Source organism: Penaeus chinensis, chromosome 12 (assembly GCF_019202785.1).
Source record: "Penaeus chinensis breed Huanghai No. 1 chromosome 12, ASM1920278v2, whole genome shotgun sequence".
Classification (NCBI taxonomy): domain Eukaryota; kingdom Metazoa; phylum Arthropoda; class Malacostraca; order Decapoda; family Penaeidae; genus Penaeus; species Penaeus chinensis.
The window spans coordinates 21140591-21160590 of record NC_061830.1 but is presented as its reverse complement, the minus strand read 5'-3'; the positions used below and the strand labels follow the sequence as shown (position 1 = coordinate 21160590).

General features: G+C 31.9%; 1 protein-coding gene across 4 annotated transcripts in view; it reads right to left on the bottom strand.

Annotated features, from left to right (window-relative positions):
• The window catches only part of LOC125030891 (protein kinase C-binding protein 1-like), a 62504-nt gene that overhangs the window by 13052 nt on the left and 29452 nt on the right, over positions 1-20000 (bottom strand). For 2 of the 4 annotated variants that reach the window (XM_047621220.1, XM_047621221.1), the window contains 4 exons: positions 18177-20000; positions 15028-15171; positions 13177-13242; positions 1-660 (listed from right to left, as the gene is read on the bottom strand). The exon at positions 1-660 is cut by the window's left edge and continues 943 nt beyond it; the exon at positions 18177-20000 is cut by the window's right edge and continues 1187 nt beyond it. In XM_047621220.1, coding sequence (XP_047477176.1) covers positions 1-660; positions 13177-13242; positions 15028-15171; positions 18177-20000 — 2694 coding nt within the window. The remainder of the gene's footprint in view (positions 661-13176; positions 13243-15027; positions 15172-18176) is intronic. The other 2 variants (XM_047621222.1, XM_047621223.1) reach the window with 1 other exon arrangement.

The following is a 20000-nucleotide window of genomic DNA, read 5'->3' as shown; positions in this document are numbered from 1 at the left end:
CTGCCCCACAGCTTGTTGGCCAAAAGCTTTTCTGCAGAGTGAACAGTTGCATATTCCTCTACATACAGGACAAGCCCAATCAGGATCAAGCAATGCTTTCCTTGCATCTTCACCATACCTTGTGCGCAAACAAGGCCCACAGAAAAAGCCCCTTAATCCAACACATTTACCAGACCTGCATATAGTCTTTGTATCTGCTGTCTTCTGCCTACATTGATGGCATGAAGTTCCATTTTCCTGATCATGCATCTTTTCCTTTGGTTTTGTAGCAACACGTTCAAGCATCTCCTCTGTCACCTCCTCTGGTTTCAAGATGTGCTCAATCTTTCTGCGAACACAGGGAGTACTTTTGCGCTTTTTTCTGGAGCCTTCTGGTAACTTTCCACCAGATTTACGAGATTTGCTCTTGATTGCTTTGGCTGCTACATTTAGATTCTCCTTAATACCTTCAGCTCCACTCTGCTCCAAGAACCAGTCCATCCAAGCCTTGGGTGACTTGGGAGACTTAGGAGTTTTAGGGGAGGGATTTGCTGTGGAGTCTTTCTCTTTGGAAGAACTTGAAGATTTAGTAGACGATCTGGCTTTTTTCCGTGGTCGGTCTCTGTTTCCTTTGATGAGGCACTGGGCTAATATGGACGAAGTAAGACTCCCCACATCATCCTGAAAAATCGACAAGATGGATTTACTCACAATGGTCCAGTCAAGGTCCCTTAAATTCTTAAATCCAATAAAGTACCCCCCCCACTGAAGCATGGACATGGACAAAGCAGGTAAGCAACTAGAGTGTCCTCGCAATATCTGAGGTGTTTCAAGCCGGTGTAAAATTCAAAGAAGCCCAAAGTGTGTTGGTAAATCCATCTTGCCTTTCTACAATACATTTGCCACATAAGAAATACAGCACAAGTAAATGATATTAATGATGTTTTTTGGAGATAACTCTTATAAGCTCATTTTCTTCAGAGAAAATGCAAAAATGAACCATGATTCTGAAATGTACTTCTCAATTTCACTAACTGGTTAAAAAATGAGCATTATCAAGGTATCACCATATATCTACAACCAACTTCATATTGTAAACTTTGTCAGCATACAACAAAAAACAGTACTGTCTATAATACACCAAATGTAAGCTGATAAAAAAAACAGTAACAAGAATAAAACAAAGAACACCATTACCTAACACAGAAAACAAAAGCTGGGTAACATATCAACAATAGCCATAGACATAGGAATTAAGAGCTTCTAGATATTTTCATCACAATACTGTACATACATAAATGTGCATATATACACATATACATACACATGTACATGTGTAACTAAGTATGTTTAAGTGTGTGTATAAGTGAGTGACTGAGTGAGTGAATGAATGAATGAATGAATGAATGAATGAATGAATGAATGAATGAAGGAAGGAATGAATGAATGAATGAATGAATGAATGAATGAATGAATGAATGAATGAATGAATGAATGAATGAATGAATGAATGAATGAATGAATGAATGAATGAATGAATGAATGAATGAATGAATGAATGAATGAATGAATGAATGAATGAATGAATGAATGAATGAATGAATGAATGAATGAATGAATGAATGAATGAATGAATGAATGAATGAATGAATGAATGAATGAATGAATGAATGAATGAATGAATGAATGAATGAATGAATGAATGAATGAATGAATGAATGAATGAATGAATGAATGAATGAATGAATGAATGAATGAATGAATGAATGAATGAATGAATGAATGAATGAATGAATGAATGAATGAATGAATGAATGAATGAATGAATGAATGAATGAATGAATGAATGAATGAATGAATGAATGAATGAATGAATGAATGAATGAATGAATGAATGAATGAATGAATGAATGAATGAATGAATGAATGAATGAATGAATGAATGAATGAATGAATGAATGAATGAATGAATGAATGAATGAATGAATGAATGAATGAATGAATGAATGAATGAATGAATGAATGAATGAATGAATGAATGAATGAATGAATGAATGAATGAATGAATGAATGAATGAATGAATGAATGAATGAATGAATGAATGAATGAATGAATGAATGAATGAATGAATGAATGAATGAATGAATGAATGAATGAATGAATGAATGAATGAATGAATGAATGAATGAATGAATGAATGAATGAATGAATGAATGAATGAATGAATGAATGAATGAATGAATGAATGAATGAATGAATGAATGAATGAATGAATGAATGAATGAATGAATGAATGAATGAATGAATGAATGAATGAATGAATGAATGAATGAATGAATGAATGAATGAATGAATGAATGAATGAATGAATGAATGAATGAATGAATGAATGAATGAATGAATGAATGAATGAATGAATGAATGAATGAATGAATGAATGAATGAATGAATGAATGAATGAATGAATGAATGAATGAATGAATGAATGAATGAATGAATGAATGAATGAATGAATGAATGAATGAATGAATGAATGAATGAATGAATGAATGAATGAATGAATGAATGAATGAATGAATGAATGAATGAATGAATGAATGAATGAATGAATGAATGAATGAATGAATGAATGAATGAATGAATGAATGAATGAATGAATGAATGAATGAATGAATGAATGAATGAATGAATGAATGAATGAATGAATGAATGAATGAATGAATGAATGAATGAATGAATGAATGAATGAATGAATGAATGAATGAATGAATGAATGAATGAATGAATGAATGAATGAATGAATGAATGAATGAATGAATGAATGAATGAATGAATGAATGAATGAATGAATGAATGAATGAATGAATGAATGAATGAATGAATGAATGAATGAATGAATGAATGAATGAATGAATGAATGAATGAATGAATGAATGAATGAATGAATGAATGAATGAATGAATGAATGAATGAATGAATGAATGAATGAATGAATGAATGAATGAATGAATGAATGAATGAATGAATGAATGAATGAATGAATGAATGAATGAATGAATGAATGAATGAATGAATGAATGAATGAATGAATGAATGAATGAATGAATGAATGAATGAATGAATGAATGAATGAATGAATGAATGAATGAATGAATGAATGAATGAATGAATGAATGAATGAATGAATGAATGAATGAATGAATGAATGAATGAATGAATGAATGAATGAATGAATGAATGAATGAATGAATGAATGAATGAATGAATGAATGAATGAATGAATGAATGAATGAATGAATGAATGAATGAATGAATGAATGAATGAATGAATGAATGAATGAATGAATGAATGAATGAATGAATGAATGAATGAATGAATGAATGAATGAATGAATGAATGAATGAATGAATGAATGAATGAATGAATGAATGAATGAATGAATGAATGAATGAATGAATGAATGAATGAATGAATGAATGAATGAATGAATGAATGAATGAATGAATGAATGAATGAATGAATGAATGAATGAATGAATGAATGAATGAATGAATGAATGAATGAATGAATGAATGAATGAATGAATGAATGAATGAATGAATGAATGAATGAATGAATGAATGAATGAATGAATGAATGAATGAATGAATGAATGAATGAATGAATGAATGAATGAATGAATGAATGAATGAATGAATGAATGAATGAATGAATGAATGAATGAATGAATGAATGAATGAATGAATGAATGAATGAATGAATGAATGAATGAATGAATGAATGAATGAATGAATGAATGAATGAATGAATGAATGAATGAATGAATGAATGAATGAATGAATGAATGAATGAATGAATGAATGAATGAATGAATGAATGAATGAATGAATGAATGAATGAATGAATGAATGAATGAATGAATGAATGAATGAATGAATGAATGAATGAATGAATGAATGAATGAATGAATGAATGAATGAATGAATGAATGAATGAATGAATGAATGAATGAATGAATGAATGAATGAATGAATGAATGAATGAATGAATGAATGAATGAATGAATGAATGAATGAATGAATGAATGAATGAATGAATGAATGAATGAATGAATGAATGAATGAATGAATGAATGAATGAATGAATGAATGAATGAATGAATGAATGAATGAATGAATGAATGAATGAATGAATGAATGAATGAATGAATGAATGAATGAATGAATGAATGAATGAATGAATGAATGAATGAATGAATGAATGAATGAATGAATGAATGAATGAATGAATGAATGAATGAATGAATGAATGAATGAATGAATGAATGAATGAATGAATGAATGAATGAATGAATGAATGAATGAATGAATGAATGAATGAATGAATGAATGAATGAATGAATGAATGAATGAATGAATGAATGAATGAATGAATGAATGAATGAATGAATGAATGAATGAATGAATGAATGAATGAATGAATGAATGAATGAATGAATGAATGAATGAATGAATGAATGAATGAATGAATGAATGAATGAATGAATGAATGAATGAATGAATGAATGAATGAATGAATGAATGAATGAATGAATGAATGAATGAATGAATGAATGAATGAATGAATGAATGAATGAATGAATGAATGAATGAATGAATGAATGAATGAATGAATGAATGAATGAATGAATGAATGAATGAATGAATGAATGAATGAATGAATGAATGAATGAATGAATGAATGAATGAATGAATGAATGAATGAATGAATGAATGAATGAATGAATGAATGAATGAATGAATGAATGAATGAATGAATGAATGAATGAATGAATGAATGAATGAATGAATGAATGAATGAATGAATGAATGAATGAATGAATGAATGAATGAATGAATGAATGAATGAATGAATGAATGAATGAATGAATGAATGAATGAATGAATGAATGAATGAATGAATGAATGAATGAATGAATGAATGAATGAATGAATGAATGAATGAATGAATGAATGAATGAATGAATGAATGAATGAATGAATGAATGAATGAATGAATGAATGAATGAATGAATGAATGAATGAATGAATGAATGAATGAATGAATGAATGAATGAATGAATGAATGAATGAATGAATGAATGAATGAATGAATGAATGAATGAATGAATGAATGAATGAATGAATGAATGAATGAATGAATGAATGAATGAATGAATGAATGAATGAATGAATGAATGAATGAATGAATGAATGAATGAATGAATGAATGAATGAATGAATGAATGAATGAATGAATGAATGAATGAATGAATGAATGAATGAATGAATGAATGAATGAATGAATGAATGAATGAATGAATGAATGAATGAATGAATGAATGAATGAATGAATGAATGAATGAATGAATGAATGAATGAATGAATGAATGAATGAATGAATGAATGAATGAATGAATGAATGAATGAATGAATGAATGAATGAATGAATGAATGAATGAATGAATGAATGAATGAATGAATGAATGAATGAATGAATGAATGAATGAATGAATGAATGAATGAATGAATGAATGAATGAATGAATGAATGAATGAATGAATGAATGAATGAATGAATGAATGAATGAATGAATGAATGAATGAATGAATGAATGAATGAATGAATGAATGAATGAATGAATGAATGAATGAATGAATGAATGAATGAATGAATGAATGAATGAATGAATGAATGAATGAATGAATGAATGAATGAATGAATGAATGAATGAATGAATGAATGAATGAATGAATGAATGAATGAATGAATGAATGAATGAATGAATGAATGAATGAATGAATGAATGAATGAATGAATGAATGAATGAATGAATGAATGAATGAATGAATGAATGAATGAATGAATGAATGAATGAATGAATGAATGAATGAATGAATGAATGAATGAATGAATGAATGAATGAATGAATGAATGAATGAATGAATGAATGAATGAATGAATGAATGAATGAATGAATGAATGAATGAATGAATGAATGAATGAATGAATGAATGAATGAATGAATGAATGAATGAATGAATGAATGAATGAATGAATGAATGAATGAATGAATGAATGAATGAATGAATGAATGAATGAATGAATGAATGAATGAATGAATGAATGAATGAATGAATGAATGAATGAATGAATGAATGAATGAATGAATGAATGAATGAATGAATGAATGAATGAATGAATGAATGAATGAATGAATGAATGAATGAATGAATGAATGAATGAATGAATGAATGAATGAATGAATGAATGAATGAATGAATGAATGAATGAATGAATGAATGAATGAATGAATGAATGAATGAATGAATGAATGAATGAATGAATGAATGAATGAATGAATGAATGAATGAATGAATGAATGAATGAATGAATGAATGAATGAATGAATGAATGAATGAATGAATGAATGAATGAATGAATGAATGAATGAATGAATGAATGAATGAATGAATGAATGAATGAATGAATGAATGAATGAATGAATGAATGAATGAATGAATGAATGAATGAATGAATGAATGAATGAATGAATGAATGAATGAATGAATGAATGAATGAATGAATGAATGAATGAATGAATGAATGAATGAATGAATGAATGAATGAATGAATGAATGAATGAATGAATGAATGAATGAATGAATGAATGAATGAATGAATGAATGAATGAATGAATGAATGAATGAATGAATGAATGAATGAATGAATGAATGAATGAATGAATGAATGAATGAATGAATGAATGAATGAATGAATGAATGAATGAATGAATGAATGAATGAATGAATGAATGAATGAATGAATGAATGAATGAATGAATGAATGAATGAATGAATGAATGAATGAATGAATGAATGAATGAATGAATGAATGAATGAATGAATGAATGAATGAATGAATGAATGAATGAATGAATGAATGAATGAATGAATGAATGAATGAATGAATGAATGAATGAATGAATGAATGAATGAATGAATGAATGAATGAATGAATGAATGAATGAATGAATGAATGAATGAATGAATGAATGAATGAATGAATGAATGAATGAATGAATGAATGAATGAATGAATGAATGAATGAATGAATGAATGAATGAATGAATGAATGAATGAATGAATGAATGAATGAATGAATGAATGAATGAATGAATGAATGAATGAATGAATGAATGAATGAATGAATGAATGAATGAATGAATGAATGAATGAATGAATGAATGAATGAATGAATGAATGAATGAATGAATGAATGAATGAATGAATGAATGAATGAATGAATGAATGAATGAATGAATGAATGAATGAATGAATGAATGAATGAATGAATGAATGAATGAATGAATGAATGAATGAATGAATGAATGAATGAATGAATGAATGAATGAATGAATGAATGAATGAATGAATGAATGAATGAATGAATGAATGAATGAATGAATGAATGAATGAATGAATGAATGAATGAATGAATGAATGAATGAATGAATGAATGAATGAATGAATGAATGAATGAATGAATGAATGAATGAATGAATGAATGAATGAATGAATGAATGAATGAATGAATGAATGAATGAATGAATGAATGAATGAATGAATGAATGAATGAATGAATGAATGAATGAATGAATGAATGAATGAATGAATGAATGAATGAATGAATGAATGAATGAATGAATGAATGAATGAATGAATGAATGAATGAATGAATGAATGAATGAATGAATGAATGAATGAATGAATGAATGAATGAATGAATGAATGAATGAATGAATGAATGAATGAATGAATGAATGAATGAATGAATGAATGAATGAATGAATGAATGAATGAATGAATGAATGAATGAATGAATGAATGAATGAATGAATGAATGAATGAATGAATGAATGAATGAATGAATGAATGAATGAATGAATGAATGAATGAATGAATGAATGAATGAATGAATGAATGAATGAATGAATGAATGAATGAATGAATGAATGAATGAATGAATGAATGAATGAATGAATGAATGAATGAATGAATGAATGAATGAATGAATGAATGAATGAATGAATGAATGAATGAATGAATGAATGAATGAATGAATGAATGAATGAATGAATGAATGAATGAATGAATGAATGAATGAATGAATGAATGAATGAATGAATGAATGAATGAATGAATGAATGAATGAATGAATGAATGAATGAATGAATGAATGAATGAATGAATGAATGAATGAATGAATGAATGAATGAATGAATGAATGAATGAATGAATGAATGAATGAATGAATGAATGAATGAATGAATGAATGAATGAATGAATGAATGAATGAATGAATGAATGAATGAATGAATGAATGAATGAATGAATGAATGAATGAATGAATGAATGAATGAATGAATGAATGAATGAATGAATGAATGAATGAATGAATGAATGAATGAATGAATGAATGAATGAATGAATGAATGAATGAATGAATGAATGAATGAATGAATGAATGAATGAATGAATGAATGAATGAATGAATGAATGAATGAATGAATGAATGAATGAATGAATGAATGAATGAATGAATGAATGAATGAATGAATGAATGAATGAATGAATGAATGAATGAATGAATGAATGAATGAATGAATGAATGAATGAATGAATGAATGAATGAATGAATGAATGAATGAATGAATGAATGAATGAATGAATGAATGAATGAATGAATGAATGAATGAATGAATGAATGAATGAATGAATGAATGAATGAATGAATGAATGAATGAATGAATGAATGAATGAATGAATGAATGAATGAATGAATGAATGAATGAATGAATGAATGAATGAATGAATGAATGAATGAATGAATGAATGAATGAATGAATGAATGAATGAATGAATGAATGAATGAATGAATGAATGAATGAATGAATGAATGAATGAATGAATGAATGAATGAATGAATGAATGAATGAATGAATGAATGAATGAATGAATGAATGAATGAATGAATGAATGAATGAATGAATGAATGAATGAATGAATGAATGAATGAATGAATGAATGAATGAATGAATGAATGAATGAATGAATGAATGAATGAATGAATGAATGAATGAATGAATGAATGAATGAATGAATGAATGAATGAATGAATGAATGAATGAATGAATGAATGAATGAATGAATGAATGAATGAATGAATGAATGAATGAATGAATGAATGAATGAATGAATGAATGAATGAATGAATGAATGAATGAATGAATGAATGAATGAATGAATGAATGAATGAATGAATGAATGAATGAATGAATGAATGAATGAATGAATGAATGAATGAATGAATGAATGAATGAATGAATATAATATGCATATCCAACTTATTCATGAACCAATTCTCTTACATTACAAACAATGATTTAATACCTGAGAAAGTGGTGAACTATTTGACAGCTATCAATGATTTTTATGTGGAATTTCATGGGAAAAATGAGGCTTCAGGTGTGATAAATATGACAAATAATCAGGTTCTGTTCACATCTACTACTTAATTTTGAGGAACTCCAGTTACTTATTGTTTACTAAATATTTTTGAAAAGAATGAGGTTTCACACTAAAAAAAAAAAAAAAAAAAGAGTTTCATATTAATTCATTATTCTATTGTGCAAGATGTGTTTTGAATAGGATATATATCAGTGGTAGCATTAGCCATCCCCCTGCATCTTTCGCCTGGGCAAAACAGGCTTGAGGGTATGTAGACCCAGTGCACAGGGACACGGTAGTTTTTCGAAGGCCCTAGACTGTATGAATTATAGTATAGAATTGCTACTACTGTCACCTAAAGTGGTTAAAAGCTTATGGGTACTGTCCCTGAGAAGGGGGCTGGTTAGTGAAGTAATTTTGAATTAGGTGGCCCTTGGTATTCATACATGAATCAGGAAACTACTACAGGACTGTTAGATCCCACACCTGGTTATTTCTTGGTGTAAAAAGGGCTTAAACACCATGGAAATAATTGGTATTTTAAACAGTTTGTACTATATACACCTATATGTAATTTTGTTTCTTCCAAATATACATATTACATAACAACATTTCATACAGATATCAAAATGTGAATGTCCAAAGAAAGCTTTCATATCAGAATCAATACATACAAGTACAAAATGTAGAGAAATTTATCATAACAAAAAATAAAAACTTGAAATATCAGTTAACCTGTTTGGGTAAATTTAAATAAGAAATAGCTCCGGCACTGAGACCTGGTAATAAGTTGTAGCTTAGATATTGGCAAATATTTTACTTTATTGAACAACCATGACCCAAACTTATCATTATATTCATTAAAGGTAACTAATTCTTCTTTTATAAAATTTTAGGTTTAGCCCTATCACCTGAGAATTATTCAGTTACTCTTATTTGTGTCTTACATGTGTGTGTGGTGTGTGTGGTGTGTGTGGTGTGTGTGGTGTGTGGTGTGTGTGGTGTGTGTGGTGTGTGGTGTGGTGTGGTGTGTGTGTGGTGTGTGTGGTGTGTGTGTGGTGTGTGTGTGTGTGATGTGTGTTGTATGTGTGTTGTGTGTGTGTGTGTGTTGTGTGTGTGGTGTGTGTGTGGTGTGTGTGGTGTGTGTGTGGTGTGTGTGTGGTGTATGTGTGGTGTGTGTGGTGTGTGTGTGGTGTGTGTGTGTGGTGTGTGTGTGTGGAGTGTGTGTGGAGTGTGTGTGGAGTGTGTGTGGAGTGTGTGTGGAGTGTGTGTGGAGTGTGTGTGGTGTGTGTGTGGTGTGTGTGTGGTGTGTGTGTGGTGTGTGTGTGGTGTGTGTGTGGTGTGTGTGTGGTGTGTGTGGTGTGTGTGTGGTGTGTGTGGTGTGTGTGTGTGGTGTGTGTGGTGTGTGTGTGTGGTGTGTGTGGTGTGGTGTGTGTGGTGTGTGTGGTGTGTGTGTGTGGTGTGTGTGGTGTGTGTGGTGTGTGTGTGTGTGTGTGGTGTGTGTGTGGTGTGTGTGTGGTGTGTGTGGTGTGTGTGGTGTGTGTGGTGTGTGTGTGGTGTGTGTGGTGTGTGTGTGGTGTGTGTGTGGTGTGTGTGTGGTGTGTGTGTGGTGTGTGTGTGGTGTGTGTGTGGTGTGTGTGTGGTGTGTGTGTGGTGTGTGGTGTGTGTGTGTGCTTTCTTGCAACCCAATACCGTATTAAACAGAAATGTTATATTAATGCTGCTAAGATCATATGGTTACAGTAGATTTATACTGGAGTTGTTTTCCACAGCTAGTTATCTTTGTGAATTAATACATACATGAAACCTTTTAGATAGATTTCTCTTTCTATAAAAAAAAAAAAAAAAAAAAAAAAAAAAAAAAAAAAAAAAAAAAATAATAATAATAATAATAATAATAATAATAATAATAATAATAATAACAACAACAATAATAATAATAATAATAATAATAATAATAATAATCACTAATTGAAAATGGTAACCCCAATTCCATTGCCAATTGCCTCTTTGAAAAGTACACAAGTGTCCAAAGTATGTAACCTTATCATATTTCGTAAGAAAATACAGAAAACAAATATTGTTTTGCATTAAATATTGTTTTGCATTAACCCAATGTCAGCAGGTGGAAAGACTACAATGCCATGCTTACTGTAATAAAAGTTTATCTACTGTCTTTACACATAGATGGCTCTACAAGTGCTTAGTCTTACCTATCTCATATGTTTACCCTTTTCCTTCATTTTTTGAAAGCTTAATTTCTATTATTTTATTGCCGTTCATGTTATTAATACAATTAATAATCATAATATCAATAAGAATAATAACAATATCAATATTAACAGTATTGGAAAGAAAAACACATTTTCCGGTACAGGGTACATATACCCACTGACATTGGGTTAAAGTCATATTCCTCAAGCTTGTTGTGATTTAATTTTCTTGCTAATTATTTTTTTATATTACAAGAAGCATTACAATACAAAGAGTGTATCACTGGCAGTTTTCGATATTACAGAAAAAAAATATCTAAGAAAAAGAAAGATGATGAAGAAGAAAGAAAAAAAAAGAAAAAGATGGAAATTCACATATTAGCATATATATTTGTAGAGGTATGAAATCCTAAGAGAATATTTTTCATTTGTCTTTGCAAAAACTGTGAGCTGTGGATGGCACCATTAGGGGGAAAAATTAAGGGAGTGGGGCTGGGTTGGCAAAAATTTGCTTCTAAATAACTGTGTGTGCAAGGAATGGTCAGGATTACCATCCACTGGCGACATGGGATTTGAACACAGGTCAGCAAAATTGCTACACAAGAATGCTACCACTGTGCAACACAGTAATTTCAGACTCTCCAACATACAAGAAAAATTATTAAGTTATCTGATATTTTTATCTTTCTGGGATCTAATGACTGGAGCAAGGAAGGCAACCACCTTACACAACAAAACTTTTCTCTAGTAGCCTAAAACATAATTCTAAAATCTAAAAAAAATTGTTGAATTTACATAAATACCAAAATCAATTCTATACAGGAACAAATTAAAGGAGCTGACCACACTGCTAAAATTCATTACAGTTTAGTATGATATCATTTTTATTTTATTTTTTGGTTTCTTATGATAAATAATTCACTTGCACTCACATACCCAAATCAAACAAGTACATAATCGTTAGAAGGACTTTTGGATAACATAAAAATATGGGAAATTATGGGGGTAATGAGAAAAAAAAGTGGAGGAGGAGGAGGAGATGATGATGGAGAGGGAGGGAAGGAAGGAGGGTAGGGAGGGAGGGAAAGGGGGGGGAGGGGAGAGAGAGAGAGAGAGAGAGAGAGAGAGAGAGAGAGAGAGAGAGAGAGAGAGAGAGAGAGAGAGAGAGAGAGAGAGAGAGAGAGAGAGAGAGAGAGAGAGAGAGAGAGAGAGAGAGGGGATGAGAGGATAAGACTACGGAGAAAAGGAGAATAAAAGAGGTAAAGATAATAGCTACAAATCTCCTGAATATCAATTTACAGAAAAAAAAGAAAGAGAGAACAAAAGAAACAAGATAACAAAAAGTTGCAGATTATAGATTATGTTTATATCAGCATGTTTGAATATGATGCTGGAAGAAATATCCTAACCTGCCAGTTATCCAGATTTGACTTACCTCTCGTTGCTTTCTTCTGCGATGCTCCTCTGCCAAAGCTACTGCTCCTTCCTCATCCACATATTGCTGATGACAAAATTTTATTATTTTAATAGTGTACAATATACAAAAACTAGATTTATAAATACTGAAGACAGAAAAAAATGTACATACAAAAACTATTGCTATACATAAAAAGAGTGAAGGCTATTTATGGAAGAATGTATACATGAAAACTGCCTTTCTGAAGAAACAAGGGTAATGTTACATATTTAAAAAAATATTGATAATAAATAATAATAATAATAATAATAATAATAATAATAATAATAATAATAAAACTAGAATGGATGATCAATAATTGTGCATCCCACTTAACCTGCTGGATCTGGGTGTCTTGTGGCCCAAAGGTGGACCAAAATTTGGGCAAAAGACTTGATTAAGTGGTGACTACCAGATTGTAAGTGCAGCCCACATAAACATTCTCAAACACTTTGCAATAAATGAAATATATATATATATATATATATATATATATATATATATATATATATATACATTTTTTTTTTTTTTTTTTCAATTTTTAAGTACTATACTTTTAATTTGTTATGTTGTACCAACATGGCAATAGACTATTTTTTCTTGATCAAATTTATTATTAACCCAATTTTGCCGGGCCACTCCTAGCGTCATCAAAACAAATCACTTGGTCTGTGGAGTAAGGTTGTACACTGTGGCAACGCGCCAAAGTGCTTTGAGCAAGGCATTCGGCTTGAACACAAACTCCTGTGCTCAAAGTCGGCTCATTGCCATTTATCTCCAGAGTATAGAATTTTTATTTTTTTCATCACCCAGCAGTGATGGGTTAACTCTTGGTAGTCTACAACTATATGTAGTAACAACAGAAATAATTAATATATTGTTATTTTTGTAATTTTCTTATATTTATGTACTACTCAATTTTGTTTAACATCCTGTGCTGCTAGTCACAGTTGGCAGGAATAGGATCCTGAGCATTGAGATAGTTTCCTTCCCGGAGCTGGAACTTGTCCAGCCAAGGTTTACAAATAGTGTATTCTACTTTCATTTACTGGTGGAAATAATGCAAGAGCATCTTCCTAAATGCCCAATGAGTCTGATCATCTTTGTGCATTCATGACAAGTCATTCCTGTCAACCTAGACATTAGCTGAATGGGATATTACCATCACACGGCATTCAAGCCAATTTTTTTTGCATGATGGAACATTACCATCACAGGTCCTCAGCCAATCATGTCACCTAGAACCAACAGGTTAAACACCTCTGCCAATCCACTTTTTTTCAGGATGGCACACTCCCATCACCAGGCCCTTGGCCAATTTTTTTCATGACATGACAATCACATCACCTTGAACCAATGCGTTAACACCTCTGCCAATACAGCAAGCTTACTGATAAATTGGCTTGCATAAATGATGGAAATCAAAACCAGGATCTAGCAAGGGCAGACAATAAATTAATGGAAACGATTATGCTGTAAAGTAAAGGAACTTCTTTAATAAATGTGTAAAGCGTAGCTCTGGGGTGAGACAGAGAGAGATCAAGATATTCAACTAAGAAACTCTTGACATACTGCAACTTGTATAATTTTCTTCCTACTGCACTATTTTCTGAAGTATTGATAACGAATATAGGTACATATTATGAATAATGGTTTTAGATAATAATACATTTTTTGTTATAGAATACATAATTGTGCTTCAGAGCATTTTTCTGGCAGCACTGGGTTAAACCTGCTCTATTTATTCTTACTAATACATCACTATGGAGCCAAACCATATAAAAAATAAATCTACTGTCACAAAGAGACAGAAAAAAAGTAAGAACTTACCTGTGTTACTACCAAGTTCTGAGGGGTTGAGACCCTGGAAGAATGGCCACTTGCTTCACCATTAACTGAGTCTGGGCCACCTTCACCACCTCCACTGTCACTATTTTGACCGCAAACTGCCATATGTTGAGGCCAGTGTGATTGCTGCAAAGACAGTGACATTGAAATAAAAAGATGTTTAAAACTATTTTCTGAAATTTACACAAAACATGATCTGACAAATATTCTACCTGCAAGATAGAGGGAAAATTTATAAGAATATAAATTGCAAATAACTCTAGAACTGCTAAAATTCACATTATTGTTGTTCAATTATACAGCAGAAAAAGACTATCATATGGATTCCCACATTTTAAATATAACTATAATAATAACTAATAGTGATAATAACTAATTTTGATATTTTGGCAAAAAAAGTCAATTAATCAGTGCATCCCCCCTCACTCCTGCATCCCCAGTGAGGTAATCAACTGCACTAACAAAGTACTCACTAGATAAGCAGCCCCATGGCAGGTTACTGCTTTCATGCACACTCTAGGCAATGATGATGACTTTACTGATGAGGTATAGATGATCATGATAACAAAAATAAGCCACATTGTACTCTGCTCTTATAAATATAAGAAAAGAAAATGAACCACACTGGCTATCATCTGTCAGCTAGGAGCCGATAACAGTGACTGTGATAATAACTTTACCTCTATTGGTTCTACATAAAGAAATCATAGCAGAGATGATCAGATAAAATTCAAAATATTGGATATTGTCACTATATACTGAAATCTATGTGGGTTAACTGCTAAACAACTACTGGCTTACTACTTTTTCACCTAATAGTTGAAGGGTAAAATTCTGCATGTGTTAGATAAAAACTGAATAAATGAACGTGTTTTTCAAAGGAGTCAAAAGACTAAGAGAGAAAATATCAGAGTAAAACACACTGACAGCAAAATGCATAAAATGCATACGTGATAATCTACACCATAGCAATATGCTGTCTCTCCATATTCTTTGATTTTTTCACATGTTACTTAACCCAATGGCGTCGGGTATAGAAAATAAAAAAAAACTCTACGCTCTGGCGAACGGCGGCAGCCCGCCGACTCTGAGCGCATGAATTCGGTACAAGCCAAATCATTGCCTCGGGGCGTTTTGGCGCGGCGCCGCTGCGGACAGCCGCACGCCTCAAATCGGGCGTATTGTTATGACGGCGATAGCCGTGACCCGTCGCCATTGGGTAAAAAAAAAAAAAAAAATCAAACTGTAATCATCTAAATTTTAGTGACTTAATTATCTCTAAGTAAAAATAATCTAAACAACAGGAAAAGGGGAAAGTTAAAAAAGTAATACTCTTCAATTGTATGAAAATGATTTTTTCTCCCTAGTATAAAGCTTGTAATGCTGAGCAACAGAGTAGGCAAAAACAGAAAGAAAGAAAGAAAGAAAGAAAGATAAAAAAAAAAGGTTATAGCTCTTTTGTCATGGCATAATCATGTTCTGACCATCATTTACCTAAACCTGAAGGTTAATTATCAGATGAATCCTTTTTGAATAGCTAATATTGTCACAAAGTTAGTTGAAACTCATTTGCTGTTTGTGAATCCCTTAACTTAAGTAATAATAATGATAATGACAATGACAATAGTAATAATAGTTGCTGCTGCTAGTAATGATGCTAATGGTTATGATTATAATAATGAGAATAATAACAACAATAAAAAGCTACTTTATATATCAACTCATATCTTGTTCTTTACATGTGTGTCACATACTAACTGCAGATACACAAATGTATTTTTCCCTGATTGCTGGTAACCACAAAACTGTTGCTGGTATACCTGTCAACTTCATTGCCAGAACTCTAGTCTGAACAGGAGAATAACCATTATATAAACTCTCTAAAAGATGCAGAAATTGCTAAATAATGCTAAATCTAATGGTTTCTTTGACTTTCTCCCATTAACCTATTGATGTTAGGCAATGTCCTATGATACCATATTGAAAAACTCCCAGATGCCAGGTGACATCTAATCACTTTATGGGCTCAGGTCCCAGTGGTTGGGAGGGCAGCTTGTGAGCCCTGTTGTGTGTCTGGCTGTGAGCTGGATATGAGCCTAGGCACAGAGTGGCAGGTACTAATATACTCTAGCCTTACTACAGTTCATGAAATGGCTTAATATGGAAACTACAGATGCTATGGAAATAAGACAAGGCCAAAGTGTGACTAAAAAAGAGATTTCCACATATCTCTCCAACAGATACATCTAGACATTCTCTTGATACTAATTATTTATCAGATCAGTAAAAGAAGAAGAAAAAAAAAAAATGAAATTCAGTAATTCTATCATAAACTATGAATCCTACAAATCTAAATTTCAAATGTTACTGAAACAAACATATTATAAATTTCCTTCAATCAAACTTTCTTCTGTTATTTCTGTTTTGGATAATCATATAACATAAAAGTATTATTTTTCCAGACATAAAGGATGCATTATAACACTTGCTAGGTTGCTAAAAAAAAATGTACAAAAGCACATGGGATGTGTTTATATGAGATGTCACAGACATCGGTAATAAGCTCATATTTTGTGAAACTGAGGAAACAAACAATTAAGATAGAGGGATACAGGGCAGGTGTTTGTACCTCATGAAAAATAAAGATAGAGATGAATATTACTGGAAATGAAAGATATACTGGTATGAATGTAATCCACATGATATTGGGACAGGCAGTGTGGCACTGATGTCCATAGTACATATCATGCTATCAAGCTGGGAAGAAAAAGCATCAGTTATATAAATATAGGCTATACATTTTTACATATATAGATGGATAGATGTAGATATAAATGAAGAAGAAAAAAATGAAAAGAAAAGAAAAGAAAAAAGAGAAACATTCCATAATAAGAAATGTGGTATCTATTCTTTACAACATTCTATCAAAATTCTGCTGTTTCCATGTAAAGTATGTATATCCCATTCTACTGATAACTATATAAAGCAGTGTTCACTGATTTATATTGTTAATGATAAAAAAAACATTTTTCTCTCTTTTTCAGTTTTGTAAAATCTAACCATAATGCTAGGCAACATAAGTGATATTAGACTGCATATAAAGCAATAACCACAAAATAATGCAACCTTACCTGACATGGATAGTCACAATATGAGGTATTCCAACAGCAGAAGAAGAGAGCTTCCTTGCCACAATTTGCACACCACTGTTTCTTTTTAGTTTCTTCTACAGCTCTTTGTTTTTCTGCTTCCATCTGTCTTCTTACTTCAGCCAAGCGTTCAACCATTTGCCTTTCCATTTGTCTTCTTGCTTCCACCATCTGTTGCTCCATCTGTCTTCTCACTTCTTCTACAGCTCTTTGTTTCTCAGCTTCCAGGTTTGCTCTCATCTCCACAAGCATGACATCTGCATTATGCCGAACTTCTGCAAGTTCCTGCTGGTGTCGCCAACTAGTTCGCTCAAGTTCTAACTGTAGGGCTGCCAGACGTGCTTCTGGTGTTCCTGTTCCAACAAGACCAGCCAGGACATCTTCAAGAGTGGCCCTCATCACTTCTGCCAACTTCTGCGAGTGTTTGTGCAACTGTGAGGAGAGTGGACCTGCTTCTGGTGGTAGGTGTCTTGTGGGTGTCATGCCAGGTCCTCCAGGCATGCGTGATGGGATCAACACACCTGGTCCAGAGCTGGTCATCATTCTCAGGCCTGGACTTGACATAATGGGCCCTCGAGCACCTGGCATTCCTAAAACCTGGCTTCCTGGGGGTGGAGGACCAAACACTCCTCTTGGACCCACGACATTACTCTGTGAAGCCTGAGGATGAGAAAGAGGTGGAGGAGGAGGAATATTATTTCCACCAGCAGTATGTGGTGAACTACTGGATGATGCAGAGGATACTCTCTGGGGTGCACTCTGTGCTGCAGTTGATGGTGTTGCTTCAGATATACTTGATGTACTCGTTGATGAAGGATTCTGACTGACAGCAGGGGAAGTTCTGGGAGCACTTTGTGTTGAAATTGTTGGTGAATTCTGGCTTTCATTTGATGAAGTTGATGGAGCAATGGTGGTTTTTGTTCGCTGTCGCTCTGCTGCACTAGCTACAGGAATGATTGATATAGAAGGGCTAAGACGTGTTGTATCCACACCAGATGGCATTTTAACCTTTTCCTTTTCTTTTTCTTTCTCCTTCTCTCTATCCTTATCTACTGCTTTTGTCACACTTACACTACAACCTAAAGAAGATATGTGTTGCTCCATATCTTTTTCTGAAACTCTTGGAGCTGGAGATGGTCTCCGAGAGTTTGGAGTATTTCGGTTTGAATCATCACTGCTACTCTTTTTATCATCATTCCCTTCTGCTCTCTCCTTTTCCTTGGCATTTCCACAACCATGATCCAGAGTTTTACCATCCACTCTTGTTATTGCTATTGTTCCCATGTTCTTCATTAGCTGAACAGCATCAAGTAGAGTGCTTTTGCTGCTGGCACTATCCTCAACTTCCATTTTCTCGTCTTCTGCTCTACCATCTACTTCTTGCTTTTTCCCTTCTTTCTTATTCACTGAATATTCATCAATATCCATGCTTTCTACATCACACACACTTGAAGCTTCTTTATGAACTGATTCATATTCATTTACTGTTGCAGACTTTCCACATTCCCTAGTCAACTTGTTCTGTACTGTTTCTTTTAAATCTCTACTTATACTGACCTTCTCATCAGTTCTTTCTGGGCTACTTTTATCTATATTTACAAGTAACTTAGCCTCCTTTGCTTCACTTTCTTTGGAGTCTAAGCTGTTAGTATGAGCACCTTTATTTTCTTTGCAATGACTTTCATTCTCACTGTCAATCTTTTCAACCAAAGATTTTGTTTCTTTCACACTGTTTTTCAACTCACTTTCACATTCATCTGAATCACTTTCACTTTCAACATTCTCATTAGAATCTTTAAATGTTAA